The 27,339-nt window shown below is 28.5% G+C and overlaps 7 protein-coding genes across 14 annotated transcripts; 4 read left to right on the top strand and 3 right to left on the bottom strand.

Annotated features, from left to right (window-relative positions):
• The first annotated feature begins 2,970 nt into the window (after positions 1–2,970).
• Positions 2,971–4,722, top strand: LOC123258511 (coiled-coil domain-containing protein 80-like). Of its 3 annotated transcripts, none has more exons than XM_044718571.1 (4): positions 2,971–3,213; positions 3,291–3,497; positions 3,645–3,775; positions 3,864–4,722. In XM_044718571.1, exons 3-4 carry the CDS (start codon positions 3,732–3,734, stop codon positions 4,708–4,710), a joined length of 891 nt encoding a protein of 296 aa, XP_044574506.1. In that variant the 5' UTR covers positions 2,971–3,213; positions 3,291–3,497; positions 3,645–3,731; the 3' UTR covers positions 4,711–4,722. The 3 variants fall into 3 exon arrangements, with proteins under 3 accessions (XP_044574506.1, XP_044574508.1, XP_044574507.1); XM_044718573.1 differs by having other exon boundaries at positions 3,288–3,497; XM_044718572.1 differs by lacking the exons at positions 2,971–3,213; positions 3,291–3,497 and having other exon boundaries at positions 3,532–3,775.
• Positions 4,723–8,255: 3,533 nt separating this feature from the next.
• LOC123258515 (vesicle transport through interaction with t-SNAREs homolog 1B) lies at positions 8,256–9,784 on the top strand. Of its 2 annotated transcripts, none has more exons than XM_044718585.1 (2): positions 8,256–8,381; positions 9,162–9,784. In XM_044718585.1, the coding sequence occupies exon 2, from the start codon at positions 9,275–9,277 to the stop codon at positions 9,620–9,622; it is 348 nt and encodes a 115-aa protein (XP_044574520.1). In that variant the 5' UTR covers positions 8,256–8,381; positions 9,162–9,274; the 3' UTR covers positions 9,623–9,784. The 2 variants fall into 2 exon arrangements, with proteins under 2 accessions (XP_044574520.1, XP_044574521.1); XM_044718586.1 differs by lacking the exon at positions 8,256–8,381 and adding an exon at positions 8,389–8,457.
• LOC123258508 (39S ribosomal protein L37, mitochondrial) lies at positions 9,757–11,875 on the bottom strand. 2 transcript variants are annotated; one of them, XM_044718563.1, is made up of 6 exons: positions 11,717–11,875; positions 11,446–11,632; positions 11,007–11,360; positions 10,577–10,683; positions 10,319–10,501; positions 9,757–10,243 (listed from the first exon to the last, which is right to left on the bottom strand). In XM_044718563.1, exons 2-6 carry the CDS (start codon positions 11,619–11,621, stop codon positions 9,822–9,824), a joined length of 1,242 nt encoding a protein of 413 aa, XP_044574498.1. In that variant the 5' UTR covers positions 11,622–11,632; positions 11,717–11,875; the 3' UTR covers positions 9,757–9,821. The 2 variants fall into 2 exon arrangements, with proteins under 2 accessions (XP_044574498.1, XP_044574499.1); XM_044718564.1 differs by having other exon boundaries at positions 11,703–11,860.
• A 113-nt stretch (positions 11,876–11,988) lies between these two features.
• LOC123258503 (probable cysteine--tRNA ligase, mitochondrial) lies at positions 11,989–14,340 on the top strand. Its single transcript, XM_044718554.1, has 8 exons — positions 11,989–12,359; positions 12,422–12,723; positions 12,800–12,998; positions 13,095–13,357; positions 13,436–13,575; positions 13,644–13,766; positions 13,885–14,154; positions 14,226–14,340. The coding sequence occupies exons 1-8, from the start codon at positions 12,133–12,135 to the stop codon at positions 14,280–14,282; spliced, it is 1,581 nt and encodes a 526-aa protein (XP_044574489.1). The 5' UTR covers positions 11,989–12,132; the 3' UTR covers positions 14,283–14,340.
• LOC123258510 (ribosome production factor 2 homolog) lies at positions 14,280–15,663 on the bottom strand. The gene is made up of 4 exons (XM_044718570.1): positions 15,493–15,663; positions 15,271–15,403; positions 14,768–15,207; positions 14,280–14,677 (listed from the first exon to the last, which is right to left on the bottom strand). The coding sequence occupies exons 1-4, from the start codon at positions 15,513–15,515 to the stop codon at positions 14,344–14,346; spliced, it is 930 nt and encodes a 309-aa protein (XP_044574505.1). The 5' UTR covers positions 15,516–15,663; the 3' UTR covers positions 14,280–14,343.
• A 413-nt stretch (positions 15,664–16,076) lies between these two features.
• On the top strand, positions 16,077–25,404 carry LOC123258499 (protein polybromo-1). 4 transcript variants are annotated; one of them, XM_044718545.1, is made up of 14 exons: positions 16,077–16,237; positions 16,633–16,747; positions 16,829–18,043; positions 18,122–18,331; positions 18,411–20,508; positions 20,592–20,764; positions 22,623–22,694; positions 23,289–23,441; positions 23,845–23,967; positions 24,160–24,394; positions 24,475–24,625; positions 24,699–24,748; positions 24,826–24,946; positions 25,025–25,404. In XM_044718545.1, exons 2-14 carry the CDS (start codon positions 16,643–16,645, stop codon positions 25,239–25,241), a joined length of 4,923 nt encoding a protein of 1,640 aa, XP_044574480.1. In that variant the 5' UTR covers positions 16,077–16,237; positions 16,633–16,642; the 3' UTR covers positions 25,242–25,404. The 4 variants fall into 4 exon arrangements, with proteins under 4 accessions (XP_044574480.1, XP_044574482.1, XP_044574481.1 ...); XM_044718546.1 differs by having other exon boundaries at positions 16,078–16,237; positions 18,122–18,334; positions 24,835–24,946; XM_044718544.1 differs by having other exon boundaries at positions 16,078–16,237; positions 18,122–18,334.
• A 1,159-nt stretch (positions 25,405–26,563) lies between these two features.
• LOC123258516 (succinate dehydrogenase assembly factor 4, mitochondrial-like) lies at positions 26,564–27,276 on the bottom strand. The gene is made up of 3 exons (XM_044718587.1): positions 27,147–27,276; positions 26,904–26,999; positions 26,564–26,835 (listed from the first exon to the last, which is right to left on the bottom strand). The coding sequence occupies exons 1-3, from the start codon at positions 27,202–27,204 to the stop codon at positions 26,666–26,668; spliced, it is 324 nt and encodes a 107-aa protein (XP_044574522.1). The 5' UTR covers positions 27,205–27,276; the 3' UTR covers positions 26,564–26,665.
• Between the last annotated feature and the right edge of the window lie 63 nt (positions 27,277–27,339).

Here is a 27,339-nt window from a genome sequence, read left to right as displayed (position 1 = left end):
TAATGTTGACAAGGTCTTTATTTTGGCATTTTCTGACGAGGTTTTATGTTCATTTTAAAAATCAAAATTTGTCGGTATTTTTTTACACCCTCATATTTATATGTAAAGCAGTTACTTTGCAATATAACTCAAGCAAATCCCTAGATATTTATGAAGGTTTTTATATCTTTCTCGCCTCTATCTTCCAAGGATACAAATTTGGTTGTTATTTATAGAAAAACATTAAAATTTTATTCGCTGTTCTTGTTATTTTTTAATGTTTTTTTCAAATTACTATTTATTGCGACTTGAGACTATATACTCAGTTAACTTACCTTTGGTTTATTGAACAAAATTTGAAAGTTTACTAATTACAAATCGTTAAATAATAATGTGTATGTTATTTCGTCATCGTTATTGTAACAGAGCCACACAATATAAAATATAATGTGTCGTTAAAAAAGGTATTATCCTTGAAACTATCGACAAATTTTATTGCCTTCAGCTCGTTTAAAAGATTGTATGTTCAACTTCATAGCTGCAAACGGTAAATAAGATAGCCGATAATTTATCTTATTTAAAAACGGAGCGATAGTCAAAATAATAATAATAGCAATTATATAACACTCGCCAATGCAACATAATATTTCTGGTATGACAATTCTGCACTTGAATATGCGTGTATAAATATAAGCTCCGAAAATTAAATCAATAAATAAATATGACAAGTTTTGTAAATGGCTATATCAGGTTCTTTTATGTGCTTGATATAATTTACTCCTTAACAGCCGAGACCAGTGATTGCAGTTTCAATCGGCTTAGCGAAACGAATGGAAATTTTGGAAAAACGTTTTTAGAAATAATAGATAATTTAATAAACTATTTCACCACAAAGCGTTTTTTTCAAAAATTTCATTCGTTTCGTAAAACCAATCGAAACTGCAATTGCTTTGCTGTTGGGAGTGCGACAGAAATAGTTCCGTTGAACTCCGTGAGAGCAAAGCGAGAAAAAGATGGTCTCGCCTGTTAAAATAAAACCTGAAGGAGGTTCCCTTGTGCAATGAATTTAAGAAGTCGAATTTTTTTTGCATAAATTGCATAAGTAAACCATGAATCATGAAAGTTTTTTTTTTAGGATGTCTGTCAATAATGCAATTCTCAATATTATCAAATGATTCTGGGTTACTCGATGCATTTAAGCTTACAGATTAAAACACCTTCTTTTTATGAACTTTCCGATAGGTCAATCAGCCAAAATCCTGGAGGAATTGAGCGTCCTTCTTCTTGAATCGGATTCGGATGTGTCTTCAAAACAGAAAAAGGTTTGTTCTAATCAAGATTTTCACTTGAAATTTTACATACTCTCAAAATATAGTAATTAATAAGTGATAACAAAACTCAAAGTTTTATGATCGTTAAAAAAATTATCAAAAAACAGAATTCTTCTATCGTAAAGCACTCTCTAATGCTTCGCATTGAAAGTCGTACAACATTTAATAAACAGACCGTCACACCAGTAAACCTCTATTAAACCGCCATAGATATCTTCTTTTTTAAATTTATTTTTTTGGCACATATATATTTGCTAAAACGTTAGCTAAAACATCTTGACTACAAATGAACTCTAGTTCATTTAAATTTTTAACTATAGCTTTATACTTATGACAATTTGATTATGATAACTTTTATTAAAAAATAAATTAGTTTATTTATTAAGGAAGTACGAGCACCAAGACAACTTTTGATAAAAGGCTTGATTTTTTTTTAATATGAAGTTTAAATATGTCTTAACAAATTCTGAAAATTTGAAGGAGATTGCCCGATTATTTAAATAAATAATTAACTTTAAAGTTGAGCAATTTAACATTGGTCTTATGGGGTAACCTCCAAACATTGATACATTTCTGTATTTTTCTCGTAAAACTGTCGGTGAATATTTTTAAAAAACTTATGGATGAAAGTAAATATATTAGTGATAAATTTAATTCAAAAAAATTAACACTTGCCCGACTAATTAAAGTGTATTAATTAAAAGAAAAATAAATCCCGCCATTAGCCAATGTTAAATGTATATCTATATATTGAGAAAAATCATATGGTTACTGCTTTCCCCTTACCGCGCTAGAGTGGATACCTATCCCCACCCCGCCTAGCGCTCGTACTTCCTTAAGTAGCGACAAAGAGAGCCACGCAGCACGCGCCTGACTCTGACAATCACCCAAGCTAAGCAGCATTTACTGCAGTTAGTACTTGGATGGGTGACCGCTTAGTCAGCTGGCTAGCTCGTAAAAATCTCTGTGCGCTAGGTGAGAAGACTAACATTTTGGTAATCGATAAAAAAGAGTTTTTTCTCGATTACCGTGAGCTTAGCCCTGCTCCAATTGTATTGGCATGGGTTTTTTCTGTAGTTTTTCCATGCCATTGTCCTAAAAGCCTGGGAAGAGATAAAGAAACAGAGAAAATGCGGTACAGAAAGCACAATCCGGTCCACAGCCGCAACAAAAAAGGCAGTAACTAAGCAAAATGAAAAGGCTTAAGGTGTTAAAGGGCTTGAATCGCCTGTACACTAGAAACTCATGATACCACAAATTTATTTATTAAAAAAATATTCTATATGTGTATGATTAATACAGGAATATAACGGGTAAAGTTATTTAGGGTGCATGAATTAATTAAAAAATGAATTTTAATCAAAAACGAACATAGAACAGATGAAAGATTTTTTAAAAAAATAATTGGAAACTAAACATGACAAAAATGGAAAAATTAGTGTGATTGTAAATGTATATTTTTTATTTTCTAGATTAAATTAAATTAAAAATGTGTTGAAATCATTTAAACAAAAAACTTTGTTTTATTGATAATCATAACTTATCTCTCATAAGATAGAAAAAATTTGAAAAGTACTATTTTAGAAAGTACTACTGGATGGCTTTGAATTAAAGAAATATTTCTTCACTGCTATATCAATAAAAAAAAAGAAAACGATGAGATATTAATAAGCATATCAAAAACATAATTGTTAATAAGTTAGAGTGACGTATCTTGACGTTATAATTATTACCAGGTTATTTACAATAAGGTATTGATAAATTCTGAAGACTTATGCCGGCTTACAGAACAATCGAGAACTTACACAGTACATTTTACCTATTTCATACCAAATGTGTACGATTTTCAAGTATTTAACTATTATATTTTTTTTAATCAAAACCAATGATACTTTAGCTCAAGGTAAGTAAATATTATTTTTGTTCATTCATATTAATTAAATTTTTTCTCAATTCGATAAATTTTTGTTTAACAAGAAGCTGATGATGAAACTCCTGATATAATAGCTACTTTCCGAGGACCTTTCGAGGATTCATTGCAATATTCGAAGGATGGTGCAGGAATATGCTCAGCTACTATATCCTGTGATTTACTACAAAGTCCAATAAAAATGTTTAAATTAGCTTACAAAGAATTTAAGGCTATTTACAAGAACCAATGCTCACATCTAAATTCAACGCAACCAGGTATTATTGATAATTAGTTACTTTTGTTTGTTGGATTTATTATAATTCAATATGCTTAACTAACTAACTAAACGGAGTAATAATTATAATAGAAAATGAAACCTAATAATAAATTAACAAAAAATTATCAAGTTTTTCTTCAAACAGAAAGATTACAAGAAATCGAACAGCACAAAGACAGCATTACCATATTGTCTGAGAACTATACAAACATCGAAAAACCACCAGAATCAGATGGAGCAAACGAATTGGATAACAACAACGTCCGGAGAGTATTGGTTATACATTTAAATTAATAATTAAATAATTCAATTTAACGTATTTTTTTAAAAATCACATTATTTTTTAGAATGATATTTGTTACAGGCCAGTTTCTCGAAACGACCTTGCCTCCACCGATCCCCCAACAACAATTGAAATAACGTCAACTATCGAAGAAATAACATCAACAATAGAAACAACGGTAGAAACAACGATAGAAACCACCATAGAAACAACTTTAGAAATAACAACATCGACATCGACAACTACAACTACAACAACTACAACTACGACAACTACAACTACAATAACAACTACAACTACAACTATAACTACAACTATAACTACAACTACAGTTACTACTACAACACCTGCAACAACTATTACATGGGATGTACCTCATATTGAAGAAAAAACACCGCCTCCACCACCGCCACCACCACCACAACCCCCAATGTTGGGACCATTAGGAGGGCCATTTAACTTTATATTCAAACCTTTTTTTAACATAAATTATTCTAGACCTAATATATTCAGCCCTGAAACAAATATTAATTATGCTAACGACATAAATAATACTAAAGTAATTAAAATTGATCAAAAATATAAGGTTGAAAACAAAGAGAAAAAAAAGGAATCTAAAAAGAAGAAAACTAAAAAACCTAAAAAAACTAAAAAACCTAAAAAAACTAAAAAACCTAAAAAAACTAAAAAAATAACCCCCGCCCCACCAGCTCGAACGCAACCACCCCAGCACCATCATCATAAACCTCATCATCATCATCATCATCGAGGTCCTTTCAGACTTTTAAAGTTTTTACTCAGAAAAAAAATGTTTTTACTTAGAAAAAAGAAGAGATTTTTCAGAAGACTTTTCTGGTGGGGCAGACGACGTTTTTTCCGCAGGAAAAATAATTTCTATAACCTATATGTATTTCAAAAAAGAAGATAATGATTTATGGAAATAAGCAGTAGTTGATTGTAAAATACAATGTTTTTTTTATTGTTTATAAAATATATATTTATTCTTAATAAATTCAAAATAATAATGTGCTAAATTAAATCATACAATTGAAAAAAAAAATTTTCATTTTTGTTTTTATTTCCAAACTTATTTTTCTACTAAATATTATTTATTTTTGGTCATTGTAAAAAAAAAGTTGAAAATATTATTTTAGGCTGGATTAATTTATATTTTGACTCATACAATTTGAGATAAGAAAAAAATTATGCGTGCTTTATTTTAGACAAAAAATTCTGATTTAATTTTCCTTTTTTTATTAATTTTCTGTTTATGTGATGTAATAATGTAAAATAATATCTTGTATTTATTTTTTAAATTAATTAATTGCCTAATTATCAAAACTGTTAGTTAAATTGTTAAATGTTACTCCAATAGTTGGTTAATTATTTATCTATTATATTCATTTATGTAACAAATAGTGCGGTTGTTGGTTCAATTTTATGATCTTATTTATGTTCACAATTTATGACCTCTTGGAAATGTTTAACTAAAATGTCTACGTAACTATGAAAACCTTTGAAGGGCATTTAACTTATGTCTTTCCTCTATTAGCTTTCACAAGGGTTTGTTAGTTATCGAGTAACACGTGCGCAAGCTTATTCACGTACTTTTTTGTAGTTCTAAGAATGAGTATTGACAAAGTTAGTTGTTTATTTTATTGCTTGTTTTAAAAGAACTATACCTATACTTAAATTTATGTGTTACAACGATTTTTGAGCTCAAAAGCTGTAAGATGGACAGCGGTGTTCTCGGCCTTATCTTACCTTACGTCTCCCCAGTGCTCTGTAAGCACGTCTGGGGGTATTGTAGGAGTATTTAGTACACGGAGAAAAAAATTTTGCTATAGGAACTCTGTAGTAGTTAGTTAGTTGTAAAAAGTTCCAGTAGGTTAACGTATTCTTATAGTAACAATACCGTTTGGCTCCTGCAACTCTACATCGTTGAGCTCTGAGAGCTAAAAACGTTATTTACCTCTCACAACTCTACAGGATCGTTCTGAGACTATAACAAATTTTTGGAAGTCTGCTTAATAATTTTTTTTTACGATTTAGCATTGATAATTTAATAAATACATTCAGCAGAATGAATTTATATTGCCAACAATAATTGTATATGACAAATAAGAATAGTATTATAATAGAAATAAAATAATAATAGAGCTTATATTACAAATAAAAATTATTTGTAAAATAAAAATATGATCGTCACAAAATTATCTTATTTTCTTAATTAAATCAATAAATATTGGACATAAAATCATTACCGTATATGCACGAGAAAAGATAAATAAACGAAAACAAATTTTATTTTTTGTTAACAGCCGAGACCAGTGATTGCAGTTTCAATCGGCTTAGCGAAACGAATGGAAATTTTGAAAAAACTTTTTTAGAGATAATAGATAATTTAATAAACTATTTCACCACAAAGCGTTTTTTTCAAAAATTTCATTCGTTTCGTGAAACCAATCGAAACTGCAATTGCTTTGCTGTTGGGAGTGCGACAGAAATAGTTCCGTTGAACTCCGTGAGAGCAAAGCGAGAAAAAGATGGTCTCGCCTTTTAAATTGGGTCTTTTAATGTATTCCGATAACTTATCACTTATCACAATATATTCAACTAATAAATTAAATTAATAGTCACTGCAAATGAACCTTGAAAAATCATAAATACGAAACTGTTCTCACGAAATTCAATTTGACAAAAAAAAACCTATTTCCTTAAATAAATAAATTGGGAACTTAATTGTCCTCATATATTTTTAATAATATAGATTAGTAACAAAATAATTATGTTTGGAATTTTAGAAGGTTATGAAATCTGTCAGCGCGCTCCACTACTGCGCAACGTAGTGCGCTTTCAACTATACCATTTGGCTCTGAGAACAATCCCGTAGAGCTCTGAGAGCTCAACAACATTGAGTTATAAGAACTAAATAACATTGTGTTACTGTAACTCTACAACGAATAGTAAACTGTGTATAGTTGTGGTAACTCTACAGTTATGTTACCAGAACGAAATTTTTTTTTCCGTGTAGCATAACATTAAAAATTTTATATTTGCCATTAATTTGTGGTGTTTATCACAAATTTGAGTTATATATATACATTAGAAATAAACTTTATTTGTTGCTGTAAGATGGACAGCGGTGTTCTCTGCCTTATCTTACCTTACTTCTCCCCAGTGCTCTGTAAGGCCTAGGCCTAAGGGCCAGTTTTTCAACCCCGGATTTAAGTATTTTATCATTGTGAATATATCTATATATCTATATTATATATAGATATATTCACAATGAAAAAATACTTAAACCCAGGGTTGAAAAACTGGCCCTAAATAACAAAATTCATTATTTATAATTTATTATTAATATAATTTAATAATTCGAATTATAGTTCATTGCCGCGTAAAGTGTCAACAGCGACAGCTATAATTTCGTCGGACATAACAGGATATAGATTTGGTCAGATTTCTAATTTTCTAGTTTATTCTATATCCTAATTACTTAGTAACATTTGTGGATATTTTTAAAACTTTTTTTTGTTATTTCTTTAATTGTGATATCATATCACGGTTTAGCTGAATCGCGACTGGCGCCGCTTCGCGAGCACTGACGATACCCCTTTGATAGCGCTAAATTTATCATTAGATCTATTTATATTTATAAGAAAATTTTGGGAAAACCCCACAACCTAAGTCTAGAGTTTTAGCCATTAGTAAAAAAGGTTATTGTTAAAATGTATTTTTACTCTCTGAAAATTTATCACAATAGACTAGGAATAATAAGATAGTAAAGAGGATTAAGCCATAAATATATAAATTTACTACCTAATTGCTCTCGACCTAAGTAATTATAGAAATTAGAAAATATATTTTAATTTCTTAAGAAATATAAAATGTTGTATAAAAAAATGCGAGAAAATAGTCTGAGCCGACTAGTGACCCTCATTTATGACGAGTCTAGCTCAACCACTCAGTCCGGTAAATTCCCAGAGATGATGAAACTTCGGACAACTCTGCTAGCGAGCCCAGGTAGTTCAACAACGGTCGGAAAGGACGAGTACCTGAGTAGGAGTACAGCTAGGACCCAGTAGGAAGGAGAGGGACCAATCAACGTTGCCAAAAGGCCAGTACAGCGGAATACTCGGATGGTAGGGAGAGTCGCCCCCGCCACTTCTAGTGCTAGGAGTCGGACTTAGACATATTTGAGAAATATCAGAATATTATTCGAGCTCAGACCTATCACCTCGTTTCTAATTTTGTGTAAAGTCTTTTGAATACATATTTCAATTTAGTTAACTTAATTCCGTTCAAAAATTTATTTAATTTATATTCACATATTATCATCTTCCTCATCCTATAAATTCCCGTTGATAAAGTTGAGTATTTCAATATTCCCGGGCGAATCAAAGACCACGTCGGTAACTTTAAATTTAAATCAAGATTTCCATCGTTGTCCACCAGGAGAAGGACATAACATAATACTTATTTTGTTAAGAACATTAATTCTAAATGATGTTGACAGCATTTGTACTTATTTAGATGAATGTTCAGTTCTAGTAGATAGTTGTCGCAAAATTTGGAGAAAAGGCTAATTTCCACGAGGTAAATCTAAATATTTCCTCTTTTATTTATTTAATGTAAAACGTCAATAAACAAACATCTGATTAATTAACCAAAAGTGATTAAAATATAAATATTATATTTGTGTTAATTTTATATTTGTAAGGTTAATCGTTGATAATTGTTAAAAAAAAAAAATTTTTATTTTAACAAAAAATTATAGATTACCTATTAATTTCATTATTTTATTTTTTCTTAAATAATGATATCAACTACAATTGCTAATATTCTATGACACTGAAGTTGACAGTCATTAGAAATTTTTTTATAATTTTATAGCAATTAAATTATTATAAAAAAAAATGTAATTGAAAAATTCCATATGTGAAAATTAATAAAAATTACAAGTGAAAATTTTTAGAAGAATTTTTTTATTGTAATTGATTTGTTAAAAAAATTTTTAAAACTAACAGCTGACGGCTAACTTCAGTATTATTAAATTTTGTGATTTAAAAAAATTCATAAATATTTTATCTAAGTATGATCATTTTTGTCATTTTATACTTGAGTTAATTATATTTCGTTAAATTTTATGATACTGATTTTAGTGGACATCTGACAATTCTTTGAATTTTTAAAACCAATCAATTATTATTATTAAAAAAAAAAGTTTTTTTTTAATTTTTACTTATAATATTTTAAAATTTCTACTTAACTATCACCTATTTATTTCTATTAATATACTTAACTTTTTTTATTTTCAATAAAAAACATCGGTTTCTAAAATTTTTACTAATTAACTGTATTCATTTTTTGTTTCAGGCAAAATATGAGCAATATCCATCGTAATAAACAGAGCTTGAATTAATGATATAAAAAATTTCAATGAGTTAATTATTTATAAAATTACACATTTTATTACTAGTACATAAATAATGAATTACGGAATTGATTGGGAAGCTGAGCAACGTCAAACGTTGCTCGGAACCCGTGCAACTCTTGATAGAGCAGCTCAATCAGTGGCACGTTCTCAAACAGTTGCTGCTGAAACAGAGCAAATTGGTCAAGAAGTAATTGCTGAACTAGGTGTACAAAGAGAGACGTTAATACGTACAAGAAGGAGATTATCTGAAACAGATCAGGAATTAGCTGCTTCAAGAAAAATAATGCGATTAATTGGTCGAAGAGTTTTAACTAATAAAATTGTATTAATTTTGATAATAATATCAGAGGCTGCTATACTTGGCCTAACTATTTATCTAAAATTTTTTAGTAAAAAATAATATAACTCTTTATTCATTAAGGCGCATTTATCTGTAAAATACGAAATAATTTTGAAATTGTTGTACGAAAATTTATAACAATTATAAATGATTAATATATTTTATAATAATACTGTTAAGAGATTAATCAAATAAACATTATAAAAATCGTTTATTACATAATTGGTGAATTTTATTATTTACAAAACAATTATAATTTTTATTCATTAGTATAAAATGCTAATATCCTTTTGAAAACTTCTCGATTATAACCTTCTAATACAGGTCTTCCTTTAACATACATAGCCGTATCAAAAAGATTTATTTCTGGCATAGACCACCAGAAATTTTTTGGACCTTCAGTACCATTTATATTTAAAGTGTTTAATTGAAACACCGAAAAATGAAATGCTTGACTGTTTGATTGTATGCATTGAATCGTTATTGGTTCCGGTAATTCTTTAACATCGGCTCCATATTTTTGATAAGCACAAGAAGCCGCTGTTGTAAACGATTTTACAAGAGATCTCGCTATAAGTTGATTTTTTTTTACTGGTAATTCTGTTATGTTCTTTACATTCTCTTCATCGTGATACACAAATATCGTATGAGGATTGATCCATGGAGACGATTCAGTCACAGCTAAATAAAGAAAATATTTTTAGTTTTTATTGTGTAATTATAAAAGTAAGAGATAAAACGAAATTTTGTACTCACGATATAAATGAACTGGCTCATAAAAATGTTCTTCAGGGAAATAAATAATAGGACTAAGCGGATAAATTTCTGGTATAGTTTTATCTTTAAGGTCTTCCGTAATTTCTATAGGAGTCAAACCCTTTGTGGCTGTTACCATGAAGTCAACTGTCATATTGAACATTAATAAATCTCCGTCTTTTTCTGAAATTAACAATAATTGAGATAATATACTATGTACATATTTGAAAAAATAATAATTAAATAATTTTAAGTTACCAAGTGGTACTTGAACTTCTCCATTATGTACTAATTGTCGTTTCCCAACAATTGAAGGCCCACATAATAATTCACAGAGGTGAATCATACTTTGTGCTAGGTTTCGTCTATAAAAAATAAACGCATTATTTATTTTTTTTTTTTTTTTTTTTTTTTCAATATTAATTATCAATCCGAGAAAACTAAATTAATCTCATTTTCAAAAATATTATAAAGATGTTTATTATAAAATTAATATCAATTAATAAAATTGATATCAATTGATTATTAATTAATAAGATTACTAGTACTTTTATTGTTAGATTAACAGTAAATATTTTTTAAAAAAATTTCAGATCGTAAATTTTTTTATCAAAATAATGGAACATCAATATTTTAAATTTAAATTAATACAAGTAAATAATTAAATATATAAAAATAATCTATTTACGATTTTCTAATATCAGTAAGTCCATAATCTCTTGGAAAATTCCAAGCTGGTCTCGCAGGATCTTTTTTTACAGGTAACTTTTCCTGATGTGCATCAAAAATATTTGACGTTTGAATAATTCTTTTGACAATATTGTCCACTTCTTTCGAATTATCTTTTATAAGACCTTCAATTTGATCAGGTAATCCTTCTTTTACGAGTAATGTTTTAGTTAGTACTTGAGCTTGATCTGTACCCATTACTAGGAGATCATTAGTGTTTAGTTTAAAACATGGTCTTTCTTTCCAATCTGGATGATTCTCGTCTTTTATTTCTCGATATCCGGTAATTGAGTGCTCGAAAAATGGTTTTGCGCTAAAAAATGAATCAAATTATTATTAATTATAATAATAAAATAATCACTAGAATTAATAATTATTCAATAATAAATATTCAATACTGTATGCGAGGTTTTGGTGGATTTAGAAGTTCTTCTGGATCAATAACCGATATATTCAACTCCTTAAGTTTATGATCAGCTCCTGTTTCACCTAATGTTTGCCGTGAATGAAAAAACCAATTGTATTTAAACATCCTTCCTAAATGTTGCCTAAGTAATACTTGCGTGATTTTCATTTTTAATTAATCTGAAAAATAAATAAATAAATAGTTGTGGTAAACTTAAATCATAAATTAGAGGTTATAAACAACAAGTACTTAATAGCCAATACAATTTTTCAAAAATAACATAAATTTGTTATTTATATTAACTTTTAGCAGCAATTGTTTATAGTTGATAATAAATATTAATTTTTATTAAAAAACTCCAAAAGAAACTTGTTTTTATTGGAGTAAAAAAAAAACCACTAAAGCGCCATCAAAATCTTTATACATGTAAAGCATTTCATTGTGTGCAAGTTTTTATATATATAAATATACCTACATATAATATATATAAGTTATATCAATAATGAACATTCGCCTTTACTCTGTCGGTTTTTTTTTTAATAACGATATTATTTATATAATTAAATAAAAAATGTTAACAAACTTTAACTAACGTGACAGTAGGTAACAAAATTATATTTTTCATCAATAAAAGAAACGAAACATTTTTTTAATAACCGGTTCAATTAATAATTAAATTATGAGGTTGTTTTTAAAACATCAATTTATCCAGAAATATTTGTTGTGTCAACAAATAAGTCGAAATTTAAAAACATGGAAAAAACCAGATGGGTTTCCTACTGAAATTGTTGTTTATAATCCAATAAACAAACAAAAAGTTCCGTTAATACTAAAAAATAATAAAATCGCTACATGGTACATGTGTGGACCGACAGTTTATGATACTGCACACATCGGTCATGCTTGGTAAAACATTTTTAATATTATTATTAAAATAATTGGAGAAATTATAATATCTATTGTTTCAGTTGTTACATGAGATTCGATATTATAAGACGAGTACTGGAAAATTTTTTTGATATTAAAGTTATTGCAGTCATGGGTATTACTGACATCGATGATAAAATAATAAACCGATCAAAAGGATCATCGCAATTTTTAGATTGGAAAGAACTAGCTAAATTTTATGAGCAAGAATTTTATCAACAAATGTTATTATTAAATATAAAACCACCGTATTTATATTGTAGAGTATCGGATTATATTTCACAAATTATTCAATTTGTTGATAAAATTATGTCTATAGATTTAGCTTACATCGCTAAAGATGGTATGATAATTTTTATATATTCAATTATTAATCATATACACAATTAAATTAAATTAAAATTTTTTTTTAATTTAAGGATCAGTGTATTTTGACTTACAAAAATATGATAATCATGGAAAATTCGGACGTCAATTCGAACACGAATCACACCCGATTAAAAAATCAAGCCTTGATTTTGCTCTATGGAAATCAGTAAAACCTGGTGAGCCTTCTTGGGAAAGTCCTTGGGGACCAGGTAGGCCAGGTTGGCATATTGAATGCAGTACGATGGGCAGGTTTAATTAATTACCGATGATTTTTTTTTTTTTTTTTTTTTAAATAATTATTCTACCACTATAAAATTATTAGTAATATTTTTTTCTTTCTATCAGCACAACTTTGGGAAGTAATATTGATATCCACAGTGGTGGCCACGATTTAATATTTCCTCACCATGAGAATGAAGAAACACAGTCTTGTTGTCATCATGGAACAGACCAGTGGGTCAATTATTGGCTACACAGTGGTCTTCTACAGTTTAAAAATGAAAAAATGTCAAAAAGTTTAAAGAATACAAAAAGCATCAACGAGTTACTTGAAGAATATACGGCGAATCAGTTTAGATTATTATGTCTGATAACCCACTATCGATCGGGTAATTGTTGTTAATTTGTAGTTTATGATTTTCTCTATTCATTACAATCTTATCTTTAATTTTTAAAAATAATTTTAGCGATAGAATTCTCTGATCTTACCATGCAGAAGGCAGTCGCTCTGTTAAAAAAATTTGAATTCTTCCTTAATGATTGTCGGAATTATACAGCTGGGAAAATAACTAGTAAAAAAAATATTGATGAGTCTCTCGTTTATAGTGTAAGTATATTATTTTTTAATGTTATTTTTATGACGATAGAAATCATTAAATTTTTTTCTTGTTTTAGACATTAAATACAGCTAGGAAAAATGCTCAGGAATATTTAGCCAATGATTTTTCTACTTCGCCGGTTATCGCTGAATTGTCAGATTTAGTTGATCTTGTAAATAAAATGTTGAATCCTATTCAGGTAAGTTAAAAATTTATTGACAATAATTATGTTTTACCAAATTCTATTCATAGAAAAAATTTTTGATGTCATTTATGTATTGAAATATAGAAAATTTTTAATTTTTTAAATTCAACAGATAGTTGAAAATAATATAAAAATCAAAAACTCTCCATGTATTGCCGCAGTATCTGTATATGTCGTTGAGGCTTTATCAAACTTAGGGATTTCTGCATCAGTTGAAAATGATGCTGATCATAATAAAATTAGTGATATAGTTGAGACATTAGTTAAATTTAGGACTGATGTACGAAATAAATCGCTCAACCAGAGCCCCAAAGATATAGAGTTATTAAATGTATGCGATGAAGTGAGAAAAGACATTGCTGCTCATGGTGTCAAAATAAAGGTAATTTCTTTTTTTTTAAAAGAAAATTCTACTTAAATACTAATTACTATACTTGATTTTAAATGTTTCAGGATTTTAAACAAACTTCTACTTGGACTTTTGTGAAAGATCAATGTAACAAAATGTAATATACAAAACTTTTTCATTAAGAAATCGAAATACATAATAAATTTTTTACAATAATATCTATCAATTGTTATTATCGTCATTTGTAAGCTTTGCTTTTTTATTTTTGCCATCGGACCCTTCGGTGATCTTTCGTTTTTTCAGACCTTTCATTTTTCTAGTTTGTATTTTGTCGATGTGTTGAACTCCCAAATGAATCCTTCCAAACTTGGTACCGAAATTATCAGAACTAATGTTTTTCTTGGCTTTGATTTTAAATTCTTTAGGCTTTTTGCACGATTGTTTAAACAAGTCATCAGACGGTAATTTTGATCTTCTAACTACTAAATCCATACTGGGTCCTATTTCCACCAATTCTATTCTGGGAACTCTTGTGCTGGATTTTTTCAATAAAACTCTAAAATTAAAAAAAAAAAAAAAAACAACAAATTAATTATATTTTAATAACTATTTACAAAAATTAATTAATAATAATACTCAAACTTACTTATAATTTCTTAGATGAATTTTACCATCTACAGCCGTGAAACTGAGGACTTGCTCTAATCCTTGGAGCCTAATATTATCAACGACTTCACGTTGAAACATATCAATAAAAAGATTTTTAATTTTACTATATAAATCGTTATTTTCAAATAAATCTCCGTTAAAGACGAGCATCGGTTTAAGTCCAGAAGATATTTTATCCGTTTTAAATTCATTTAAACCTTTGTAATTTTCAACTCCAAACTCTACCATGTCCAGAAGACTGTGTTCAAATGTTCTTCCCATTATAAGATTGTGGGGACGTTTTTTGTTATTCGATACAAACATAAACAAAGCTGCATTATATTTTTTACAAAACTTTTCAATTGGCGTTATATTTTCAAAAGGAAGTATATCATTCTTCTTCTGCATGATTAATCCACCAGGTGATTTTAATTTGTACTAAAAAAATAATTTTGATGTCATTATAATTTGTCAAAGTAAATTTTAAAATAATTTACTTACCAAGTCTTTCATAGCATCGAAAGCGTACTTCGAAGCAGTCTGGCCTTTAAGGAATATAGCTTCTTTAGCATCTTCAATTAATTTCGGTTCTTTTTTCAAAATAGCTCTTTTACTCTTGACAGACTTGGGTTTCCTAAATATTGACAAATAAATATAAATAAATGAAAAGTAAAAATAATAAAAACAATTTTTTTCAGTAATTAATTAAATATAAATACTTACACTACTCTCGGTGTTATTGACATTTTTGTAATTTTTCAATTGAATCTTAATTATTATTTATTAGTTGCAAATAAACTAAAACACGTGGTCTAACCTTAAACTATTTACTTGCACAACTTTATTACTGCTCATTATAGCACAGGAGTAACAGGGGTTTGACACTACTAACTATAGCAAAAAATGTGGCAACATTGGAAACTTAAATAATTATTTTTGCTATAATCTATTCCTTTTTATTAATTAATTTTTCCTTCATTCATTCACTCGTGAATATATAAAATAAATCAAAATTAATAGATAGTAAAAAAAATTAAATTATTTGGTCGTGATAAATGTTTTTAAATATATTCTAAAATATTATTTAGTACAGAATAAGCTTGTAAAAAAACGAGGCTTGTTTATCTCTCTCACTCTAACACATTCGAAAATGTTCGCGGCAAAAGAGTGAGAAAGATGGATTTGTTTCGACCAATAAAATGGCATTGTATATCGATCTACGCCTGCGTATGACCACCAATTTCGTAATATGCATGTGTATATACACATTTAAATAAGTTGTATGAACGCATATGTGTGAGTGTATTGCATTTGCCCACAAACAAGTAAAAGTAACTCAGGGTTATGGCGTCGGATAAATTCTGTGTCACATCAATTGGATAAAAATTTGTTTATAAACCAAGTTCTTTTATATATTTTTGATGTCTGTTATTAATGTTAAAATTGTTATAAGATTCTTATGATATAGGTAAGATATAAGTCGTAATATAATTGGTATTTATTGAATTTATTTGCTATTTGCTATCTATTGGTGCAAGAATGTAAGCGCGTCATGGCGGCAAATTTTTCTTACGAATTAACGTAACTTGTATTACATGACCCTATGGATATTAAATGCAAATAATAAATAATTTTCACTCGTCAGTAATTATTTTTATTAATATTTTTTGTCAAGTTATTTTGATGAATAAATATAATGTGTCGTCGAGTTACAATTAATTTTTGTGGTTACAGTTTTTTTGGTACAGTCAAGACTGTAATTTTAATATTATTAAACATTTTTGTTTTTATTATAAATTTTATTGTTATACAATTTATATGTTATATAACTGTACTTTAATTTGAATATTTATTTTTTTCTAGTTGATTTGCAATGCATAAACGACGCAGAACATCGTCCGTAGCTAGTAGAGGTACTGAGGATGATCCGGAGGAGGTGATACCCGAGCCAACTAAGCGAAGAAAAAAATTAGATCCTGTAAGTTATTATTTTTATGATAAATTTATTTTAATAGCATAAGTTGAATAATTAATAATGAAATTATTTATTATTGAACAGAGTGACTTGTGCCAACAATTGTATGATATTATAAGAAATCAAAAGAAAGAAGATGGGACTCTTTTATGTGATGCTTTTATCAGAGTACCAAAAAGACGACAAGAGCCAAGATACTATGAAGTTGTTACAAATCCCATAGATTTGTTGAAAGTCCAACAAAAATTAAAAACCGATGAATATCGCGATATGGAAGATTTAGCTGCTGATGTTCATCTGATGATCACTAATGCTAAAGCTTTTTATAGTCGTACTTCACCAGAGTTCAGAGATGCTACAGATTTATGGGAGTTGTGTGTAAATACGAAGAATCGTATAATGGACGAGTACGAAGAGACAGAACCTAAAGGTAAAATAATATTAAAAGTGGGTAGATTATCAAGAAAAACAAATGTAAAACAACCAGATGACGCGGAAGATACTTCTGAAAGTTCAACAAATCCTGATGAAGAATCAATGCAACCTTATGAAGATCTTTTTACAACTGTAATGACAGCAACAGATCCTACTGATAATAATAGAGTATTGCACACAGTGTTTCAATTAAAACCATCTAAAAAACTCTATCCAGAGTATTATGACGTCATTGAAAATCCCATTGATTTAAAAACAATTGCCAGAAGAATTCAAGAAGGTACTTACAGTTATTTAAGTGAAATGGAACGTGATTTAATGCTTATGTGTCGCAATGCATGTCAATTTAATGAACCAGGTTCTCAAATCTATAAAGATGCTAAAATCTTGAAAAAAATAATAACAGCAGCTGCTAAAAAACAAGACAGTGGTTCGAGTAGTGTGTTTTCAAATAAATTAGCAACACCCTCAACTCGTAGCAGCAAACGAGGTAATCGTAGCTTTGCTCAATCATTAATTGCGCAAACAGCAACATTACTCGATGAAGACGAAGAAAGTGACGATGAAGATGATGAAACCGCTGAAATTGAAGAAGCTGACAATGCACAATGGCAACTGTTTCAAACAATTAGAACTGCTCCAACCAATCAAGGAGTTAGAATGAGTGAATTTTTTTGGAAATTACCGTCCAGACGAATGTACCCTGATTATTACAAAATGATTAAAAATCCAATTTCCCTGTTACAAATAAGATCTAAAATAAAAAAAGGAGAATATGGTACGGTCAGTGAGGTTGCCGGTGATATGAATATTATGTTTGAAAATGCTAAAAAATACAACGTTCATACCTCACGTTTATACAAGGTAATTACATAATTATTAAACATGATTTTGTTTTGATTTTCTCGTTGATGATTTAATATTTTTTTCTTTGCTGTTTAGTGTGCTGTGAAACTACAAAAAATAATGCAAGAGAAAGTTCAGGAGCTTTTAGAATTTGATCAAGATTCAGATTCAGATTGTGGATCAGAGTCAAATTCTCAAACAAAATTAATAAAACGTGCCTCAAATGTTTTGACTCGGGGAAAATACAAAGATAATATACCATTAAAAAAGCGTTTATATGCATTAGTTAAGTGTGTCATAGAATACGTGGTAAGTAAATCCAATTATAAATATTGTATTCATTTATTTAATATTAATTATTTTTTTTTATTTTGTATTGTTATAGTGTGAAGATGGTCGGCAGCCAATGTTGATGTTTATGGAAAAACCATCGAAGAAAATATACCCCGATTATTATCAAGTGATAAGTGAGCCAATCGATATGCTTGCAATTGAGGCAAACATTAAAGCTGAAAAGTATCAAAATGAAAATGAATTGATACAAGATTTTAAATTAATGTTTAATAATTGCCGGCAGTACAATGAAGAAGGATCGTTAATTTATGAAGACGCAAATACATTAGAAAAAGTTTTAATGGACAAAGTTAGAGAGTTGGGACCTTTACCGGATTCAAAATCTTCTGGACCTATTAAATCAACAACATCAACACCCACACGTAATGTAGGAAGACCAAAGAAAGTAGTACCACTTCATTTACAAAAATTACGTACGATGTATGACACTATTAAAGATTACCACGATTCAAAAGGCCGACAATTGTCATTAATATTCATGAAACTACCGAATAAAAATGAATACCCAGATTATTATGAAGTTATTAAACAGCCCATTAACATGGAAAAAATAGCATCAACATTGAAAACAAACGGTTACGAAAGTTTAGAAGAGTTAGTGTCAGATTTTATATTGATGTTTGATAATGCCTGCAAGTACAATGAACCAGATTCACAAATATATAAAGATGCCTTAATTCTACAACGACTGGTATTACAAACTAAGCTCCAACTGAGTGAAGATGATGAAAATGTTCCAGATGTGCCTGCAGCAATACAAGAAATTTTAGCAACTATTTTTACTGCTCTGTATAACCATCAGGATGAAGAAGGTCGATGTTATTCTGATTCAATGTCAGAATTACCAGAGCATGATATTATTGACGGCAAAAAAATTCGAGGGCTTTCTTTAGATTTAATAAAACGTCGATTAGATCGTGGTGTTTACAAACGTTTGGATAGATTTCAAGAAGACGTATTTACGTGCTTGGAAAGAGCAAGAAAATTATCACGAAGTGATTCTCAACCGTTTGAGGATAGTGTTGAACTTCAGGCATTTTTTCTTCGTACTCGTGATGAAGTAACACGTAATGGTGATCTATTACATTCACCGGCATTAAATTACACTTTAATGGATCTATCAACTCAAGTTGCTGAACTAAAACGCTTAAAACATCAACAAGAATCAAATTTATCTCCCGAAGAAGAAAGCTGCGATGGAAATGAAACCAAAGAGTCTGGATCAAGTCCTGTAGCTAGTGGTAATGGTAGTGAAAATGGTGGGGCTATGAGTTTTAATCAAGAAATTTATCGTAATGGAGATTTTGCCTATATTGAACCAGTTGAACGTGGTATGGAGCCCAGTGTTGTGCTTATTGAAAAACTTTGGACTAATTCAGAAGGCATACAAATGCTCTATGGTAACTTATTTTACAGACCTAGTGAAACTTATCACGTAGCGTCGCGTAAATTTATTGATAAAGAGTTATTCAAAAGTGACGCTCATATTGCTGTGCCTTTATCTAAAGTCGCTGGCAGATGTTGTGTGTTGAGCGTTAAAGATTTTTTTAGAATGCAACCAGAAGGTTTTCTTGAAAAGGATGTTTATGTTTGTGAATCAAGATATTCTACGCGTGCACGAGCATTTAAAAAGATAAAATTATGGAATTTTGATCCAGATCATTTAAAACTAGTCTCACGAGAAAAAACATTAGAACCTAAACGCAATATATCCGTTTATAAAGAACGATTAGAAAAACATAAAGAAGAAATAGCTGAATTAGAAGAAGGGGAAAAACTTACAGAAAAAGAAAAGCCAAATGTTATATTATTTAATGCCGATGATTCAGATAATACTTATTATGAACAATATAATACGTGTACAGGTATAGTTAAAACTGGAGACTTTGTTTACGTTGCGACTGACGGTGGAAGACAACAAATAGCCCAAGTTGATTCAATATGGTCAACAAAAGACGGTAAATGTTATTTTAGAGGTCCATGGCTACTTACACCTTCTGAAATTCCTCATGCGCCAACTAAATTATTTTATAAACAAGAACTTTTTCTTTCTGTAACCGATGCAACTCATCCATTTGTTGCCATTATGGGAAGATGTGCTGTTTTAGAATACGGAGAATACGTTTGTTGTAAGTTTATTCAAGTAGTAATGGTAATAATTTAATTTTTGTTGTATATTAATATTTAATTTTTATAATTTCATTATTTATAGGCCGACCAACAGAAATACCAGAAGATGATGTTTTCATATGTGAATCTATTTATGACGAAACTAAAAATTTCATTAAGAAATTACCACAAGATGGATTAAAAAAATATACACATACGTCAGTTGTAACACAAGATGAAATTTACTTCTTCCGAAGGCCTATTAATCCTGCTAAAGTAAGTAAAATATTTTATTAATATCAATAGAATTTACTTTAACATCGTTGCTATTCTAAATTGGCATTTACTAAATAATGTACTATCATTTATTTGTTTAATTATTTTTTATTTTTATTAGTGCAGATAGCTAATAGTCCACTGACTTTACTCTTACCCGTTGTAGAAACTAATTAAATAGTGGAATTTTATTGTTCTATTTAATGTAAAAAATCCGTAGATTACAAAAATCATAATAAAAAAGCTCAACTTCCCCGCTTTTTTTAAATAAATAGTAAAATTATACTAGGGTCGCTGAGACACCGTGTATTTTCATCAAATAACATATATATTACTGTAAAGCTCTATTAAAATTGGTATTGTATTAAAGGGCGAAAAATTCTGAATTAGAAACCACAAAAATAAATCCTTTGCAGTTTATTATATTCGTAAAAAAAATTAATGAAAAAAAAAAAAAAAATTATTTGTTTACGTTTAATCACGCGGTCGGTAACAAAGCAACAGTAACTGAGGTTGGTGGCGCGCGCGAGCCCGGGCACAGTGGTTTTCATTCACTGCAATTTGAAATGTTGTCAATATTCTTTGACATAGAAATTTAATGAATTAATAATAAGAAAAAATTACATACAAGTATTATAATATTTTTAAAATAATATAAAATTGAAAAAAAAAAATTTCTACTTACGGTTTTATTGTCTTCTTATTAAAAATTATCTTAGTATTTAATAACTAGCTAAATCTTTCATAGTTCAATGGAACTTAAAATTAATTATTGGAAAAAGCGAATAAAAATACCAATTAAAAATAAAAAAATTTACTAAACTAAAATTTAAATTTTTACAGATGTTATTTTCAAACTCTAAATTTATTAATTATTTAATTATCTGTGCTATTAAATAGCATCAACTATGAATGTTGTAAACATTAATTTGTTGATTTATAATTAAAAGTAAATGATAATTAATCAATAAATTTAAAGTTTGAAAATAACACCTGTAAAAATTTAAATTTCAGGTCAGTGCATTTTTTTATTTTTAATTGGTATTTTTATTCGCTTTTTCCAATAATTTTAATTATCCCTTCGTCACTCGCGTCTTTTTAGTTTCTCGCTCGCACTATAGTGAGTCTCTATAGGTTGAATAGTTGTTAGGCGGCGATCTGCTCATGACGCGAGTGACGAAGGGTTAAATTTCATTGAACTATGAAAGATTTAGCTAGTTATTAAATACTAAGATAATTTTTAATAAGAAGACAATAAAACCGTAAGTAGAAATTTTTTTTTTTTCAATTTTATATTATTTTAAAAATATTATAATACTTGTATGTAATTTTTTCTTATTATTAATTCATTAAATTTCTATGTCAAAGAATATTGACAACATTTCAAATTGCAGTGAATGAAAACCACTGTGCCCGGGCTCGCGCGCGCCACCAACCTCAGTTACTGTTGCTTTGTTACCGACCGCGTGATTAAACGTAAACAAATAATTTTTTTTTTTTTTTTCATTAATTTTTTTCACGAATATAATAAACTGCAAAGGATTTATTTTTGTGGTTTCTAATTCAGAATTTTTCGCCCTTTAATACAATACCAATTTTAATAGGGCTTTACAGTAATATATATAAATTATTTGATGAAAATACACGGTGTCTCAGCGACCCTAGTATAATTTTACTATTTATTTAAAAAACGCGGGGGAGTTGAGCTTTTTTATTATGATTTTTGTAATCTACGGATTTTTTACATTAAATAGAACAATAAAATTCCACTATTTAATTAGTTTCTACAACGGGTAAGAGTAAAGTCAGTGGACTATAACAGATTATTGCAATAATGCTTGGCATGTGTGTGTTGTAGGTTTCAAGCGATGTGGCACAGACACATTTGTCAATCAAGTCTGTCACGTCCAGTACAGCTCATTTTGAAATGGTAATTGTACATCTGTACTATGCTCTTGCAATATTAATCAACATTAATGAAAAAATATTATTTTTTAAAAAATCAGTTTGCATGTTTCTATTATTTCATCATGCACAAGCTAATACAGCCATCGAATAATAAATTTTATTGCTTTAAATTAATGCTAGTAGATATAAGTTATAAAAAATTTTTTTTGATATATAATCAATATAATTAACAAAAATTATTTAACTGTGTTAGCTTGTGCTTTTGCATGTTTCTTTATGCCGGCATATTTATATTTCTGTTTTATTTTATTTTTTTTATTTAAAAAGAAAAAAAATCCCTCTATCAAACATGTGAAACAAATTCATCGGTAATTACCGACGTATCAAAACAATGAGCACCTGTTGGGTTTATCTTTGATGGGTACTTTATCTTGAATAAACGAAAAAGTTATGATTAAATAACTCATAGATATGAGATATCAAAATTTAGTTTTAAAACAAAAGTTAGTTTAGACTAACTAGTATTTAAGTAGATGTGATTATTGAATTGGCTTAAAAAAAAATAAATAAAAATAAAGGTAAAAACGTACGTAACATTAAAAAATAAATCGTGTAGGATGCGTCACCACTGTTACCGAAACTGGAACCTGAAGTACTAGGCATCGGAGTAGGTGAAGACAGCATGGACGCAAGTGGACCACTGTCCGTGGGATCCACTGAAGCTCAACCGGTGCTCGCCAATGCTCAAACGCCTGTATCAACTAAAAAGGTAGGCCCCACGTGTTAACGATGCTCATTTTTTTATTATATTTTTCTTTCATTTTTTTATTTATTTCCATGTTATTTTAATTTTAATTAATTTTTTAAATTACTATCTCCTGCATTGAGTTGAGTTTTTTATTTTATTTGCAGAAATATGCCAGCATATTTATCATTTTTGACTTCGTTCCGATATAATATGTATATAATCATTTGTTAATTTTAATCACATTTGTTATTCAATTAATCCTCATTATACAAAATTGAACAATCGAATTATTCATCATTAATAATAATAGAACAAAAATTAATATTTATAACAATAATGATAATATTAATGTTAATATAATTTTCTTTTTTCTTATCATTCGCAAAGTGATATGAGTTTGTAATTTGTGTTTTCTTCTGTTTAGAAAACAACGGGTAAGAAATTAGTAACGGGGTATATTTTATATTCGAGTAAAATGCGAACGCAGATTACTCAAAACAATCCTGATTCGACCTTTGGAGAGATTAGCAGAATTGTTGGTAACGAGGTATTTATTTATTTATATTTATTTTTTTGTTCTTTATTTTATTTATTTAATTTGTTCCTCCAGTTATTTTATTTAATTCCCTATTTATTTTATATTATTTAATACTCTAAAGTCGTATAAAAAAGTCGACATTAAAATAATCTAGCTACAAGAGAGTGAGTATTTGAAATAAAAAATATATTTCATTTACAGTGGAGAAAATTACCAGCAGGTGAAAAACAAGTATGGGAGGAAAGAGCTTCGAAGTTGAATGAAGGTGCTGAAGGTCGAGCTTTGGCATTATCTATTGGTGCACCGGTTGACCAAGTTTTTGAATGTTGCTGGGATAATTGTGATTGGCAATTTGAAGATATGACAGATTGCATAGATCACTGTATTGCTGAGCAAAATGGACATGTGCAATCTTCGTTTATTAACGCTCCCGCTGGTAATTATTATTTTCAATTAAATATTGTAGATATTTTTATTTATTAGTCTATAATAAATTTTCTTTTTATATATAACTAGATGTGGAGTTTCAATGTCAATGGAGAGGATGTGGTCGAACAAAAAAAAATGTGCCTCCTTTTCCAAGTGTACAGAGATTAGCGAGGCATGTTAAAGAAGTGCATATACTCAAAGGAAATGGCCGAATTATACCACCTAGTGAAAGAAGCAAGTAAGTAAACAAATCTATATTTATTTATGTGTATTAATAAAAAATGAAATGAAAATTCATTGAAATTTTTTAGAAACTATATGGCATCCAAAGGACCAACGATATTACCTCCAATGGACAATGGTAAGTTGAATAGATTAACAAATTTATTTTTTTTTTAATAATTGATTAAGAAATATTGAAAAATATTAATCTACTAGAAATTTTAGCTACTGCTACACAAACTACAACAGCTGCACCAGTATCTAAACAGCCAGACCCTATTTTCATCGCTGTTCCACCACGGCCAAGTAGAGTTTTACATTCGGATGCGTACTTAAGGTAATAAAAGAATATAAAACAAGGAAAATTATATAATTTTTTTTTTATTCATAAATTAATTCTATAAATATTTTGCAGATATATTGAAGGATTGAATGTAGAGAATCGTTACATATCTAATTGGGACAAGCAGATGAATGCGACTCCTGAGAACACGCAAATTCCGGATGTTACAAAATTGCCTGCTGAATGGCTTGGTAACGGAGTTGGTAATCATGGAAATGTCGTAAATGCCTTGTGGACACTCAGAAATATGATGATGCGGGACGTGTTAGCCATCAATAAAACTTTATAGCTTATAAAACGTTAAAACATCTATATTCGTTTATATATTTTATGCTCTCCTTGATTTAAAAAAAAAAAAAAAAAATTAATAAATTAACAATTCATGGCGGCCTCACTTATATTCTAGATTACGACAAAAGACTGACAATTTAAATTACAACGTCTCGGGTAAAGTACTTTTTGTCTTATCGATGATGATTCCTTTTTTAAATACCTCGCGTTTATTTCATAAAAATATCATGTTAATTAAGTCTTTGTTGATAATTTTGTCGAAGAATTTTTTATTCATTTATTTTCTTTTTCTACTATGAAAAAATTGTCTACTCAAAAATTTGTTATCAATATTATCGATTTGTTGTATTGACAAATCAAATTAAAAAAATTTTGTACAAATAATTGGTAAATTACTAACACCAAGTTTTCGTTTGTAAACAAAGTAAATATTTATTATAAAATTAATTTAACTAATAAATAATTAGGTAATTTTTTATTTAATCAAAATTTATTTTGATAGTCAAGATAAAATATAACAAAAACAAAAAAAAAATTAATACGCTTCTATTCAATGTTTTAAAAAGTACATACAAATAGTTTATCTAAATGACATTGATGGAGCTTAGATATTAATTGTAAAATATTTGAGAGAAGAAAATAACAAAGAAAATAAAATTAAATAATACCAGTATCATGTTATGTAACAATTAAGAACAAAAAATTTGGTATTATTTTTCAGATTAAAAAGAAAAAAATTAATTTATGCTGTTCAATTTTTTTTTACAACTTAGAGAACAATTTGCATAACATAGATAAATTTAAGAATAAATTTCTGATTTTAATTTAGAATACTTCTAAATCAGAAATCACTAACTCGTCCACCATGCTGCCAGTCTCCCCACTTGATGGGCTCTTTCTCGCTGTCTGAAATGAATTCACCGCTCTTTGGATCAATATCAACCAAATAGTCCTCGAGAATTTTTCATATCTACATCAAAGCAAAGCGGAAAAATCACTTGAAATTATTATCTAAAACTATAAAGATAATTTAATGACTAAATTTACTTGGACATTGAGCTTTCAATTTTCTATCACACTCCTTGATCCATAGAGATGCTTCTGGAGCATTTTTTTCATTCATTACATTTATTGATCGAGTTGTGACGTCTATAGGAAAATAATTTTTTCAATGATTAATCTACTTTTAACTTTTAATATATTTTACCTTTTGAAATTTTAAAATTCCTCATTAGTAAGAAAACTATTGATTTTTTAGTAAACATTGTCCATAAAAATATCCCGGTTGTGAAAAATTAAACGGTTGAAAAAAAATTACCAACTATTCATTTATTTTATTAATAAATTACAGATTATAAACTTTTTATATTATGGAATATGATTCTAAATAATTATTGAGAAAAAAAAATGAGTAAGATATCCTTAAAAATCAGAAACTCTGCCTTTTCGTTCCCAATCACCATACCGAGTCGGCTCTGGACCTCGAGGACCGCCAATTTCTCCAGTTTCTGGGTTTGTATTATTCGGATGTGGTTTTAAAGGCTCCTTCTCTTGATAAGGATGCTTTCCTTCTTCAAATTCTTCCAGTTTTTCTGTAAATTATTAATATTTATTAATAAATATTTATTTCATTATAAATTAAAATTATCCTCTTTCTAACCTATTGGAGTTGTTTCGCGTAATTTTTTTCTAAATTCTTCGAGTCGTGAACTTTTTTTTTCGTCGTCATTTTTTGTTGCCAATAATCTCATGGGTCCTGAAATAAAAAAGAAATTATTTTTATTAGTTTTATGGCTATGACAGGACAATAATAATAATAATAATAATAATTGTATATTGCTGTTATTGTTATTATTATAAAATATTTCAATAGGTTAAGTTGCCAATTCGATTAAACAATTACCATTATGAAATTTTTTTATTGCTGGATGTATTTTTATAAATCTTGTGATACTCAACATGTTGATAAGTACTTAAAGGATCCAAATCTTGAAATTTTATAATGTTTTCTTGTTAAAAACTATTCATATTTTAGTATGTACACAATATAATAATGCTTGGGAAACAATTTGACAGTGAACACTAAGTATTAAAGC

Source organism: Cotesia glomerata, linkage group LG2 (genome assembly GCF_020080835.1).
Source record: "Cotesia glomerata isolate CgM1 linkage group LG2, MPM_Cglom_v2.3, whole genome shotgun sequence".
Lineage (NCBI taxonomy): Eukaryota > Metazoa > Arthropoda > Insecta > Hymenoptera > Braconidae > Cotesia > Cotesia glomerata.
This window is presented reverse-complemented; position numbering and strand designations above follow the sequence as displayed.

Bases quoted from the DNA above. Each gene is read 5' to 3' on its own strand.
- LOC123258511 (XM_044718571.1), top strand. From the start codon at position 3,732: ATGGAGCAAACGAATTGGATAACAACAACGTCCGGAGAGTATTG. The intron at 3,776-3,863 runs GTTATACATTTA...TATTTGTTACAG, and splicing joins ACAACGTCCGGAGAGTATTG to GCCAGTTTCTCGAAACGACC.
- LOC123258503 (XM_044718554.1), top strand. From the start codon at position 12,133: ATGAGGTTGTTTTTAAAACATCAATTTATCCAGAAATATTTGTTGTGT. The intron at 13,358-13,435 runs GTAATTGTTGTT...AAATAATTTTAG, and splicing joins GATAACCCACTATCGATCGG to CGATAGAATTCTCTGATCTT. The intron at 14,155-14,225 runs GTAATTTCTTTT...TAAATGTTTCAG, and splicing joins CTCATGGTGTCAAAATAAAG to GATTTTAAACAAACTTCTAC.
- LOC123258499 (XM_044718544.1), top strand. From the start codon at position 16,643: ATGCATAAACGACGCAGAACATCGTCCGTAGCTAGTAGAGGTACTGAG. The intron at 22,695-23,288 runs GTAATTGTACAT...TAAATCGTGTAG, and splicing joins GTACAGCTCATTTTGAAATG to GATGCGTCACCACTGTTACC. The intron at 24,947-25,024 runs GTAATAAAAGAA...AATATTTTGCAG, and splicing joins CATTCGGATGCGTACTTAAG to ATATATTGAAGGATTGAATG.
- LOC123258516 (XM_044718587.1), bottom strand. From the start codon at position 27,204: ATGTTGAGTATCACAAGATTTATAAAAATACATCCAGCAATAAAAAAA. The intron at 27,000-27,146 runs GTAATTGTTTAA...TTTTTATTTCAG, and splicing joins AATAAAAAAATTTCATAATG to GACCCATGAGATTATTGGCA. The intron at 26,836-26,903 runs GTTAGAAAGAGG...AATAATTTACAG, and splicing joins ACGCGAAACAACTCCAATAG to AAAAACTGGAAGAATTTGAA.
- LOC123258515 (XM_044718585.1), top strand. From the start codon at position 9,275: ATGAATTACGGAATTGATTGGGAAGCTGAGCAACGTCAAACGTTGCTC.
- LOC123258510 (XM_044718570.1), bottom strand. From the start codon at position 15,515: ATGTCAATAACACCGAGAGTAGT. The intron at 15,404-15,492 runs GTAAGTATTTAT...GTCAATATTTAG, and splicing joins TCAATAACACCGAGAGTAGT to GAAACCCAAGTCTGTCAAGA. The intron at 15,208-15,270 runs GTAAGTAAATTA...TTATTTTTTTAG, and splicing joins TCGATGCTATGAAAGACTTG to TACAAATTAAAATCACCTGG.
- LOC123258508 (XM_044718563.1), bottom strand. From the start codon at position 11,621: ATGAAAATCACGCAAGTATTACTTAGGCAACATTTAGGAAGGATGTTT. The intron at 11,361-11,445 runs GTATTGAATATT...TTCATTTTTTAG, and splicing joins CCACCAAAACCTCGCATACA to CGCAAAACCATTTTTCGAGC. The intron at 10,244-10,318 runs GTGAGTACAAAA...TTCTTTATTTAG, and splicing joins TGAGCCAGTTCATTTATATC to CTGTGACTGAATCGTCTCCA.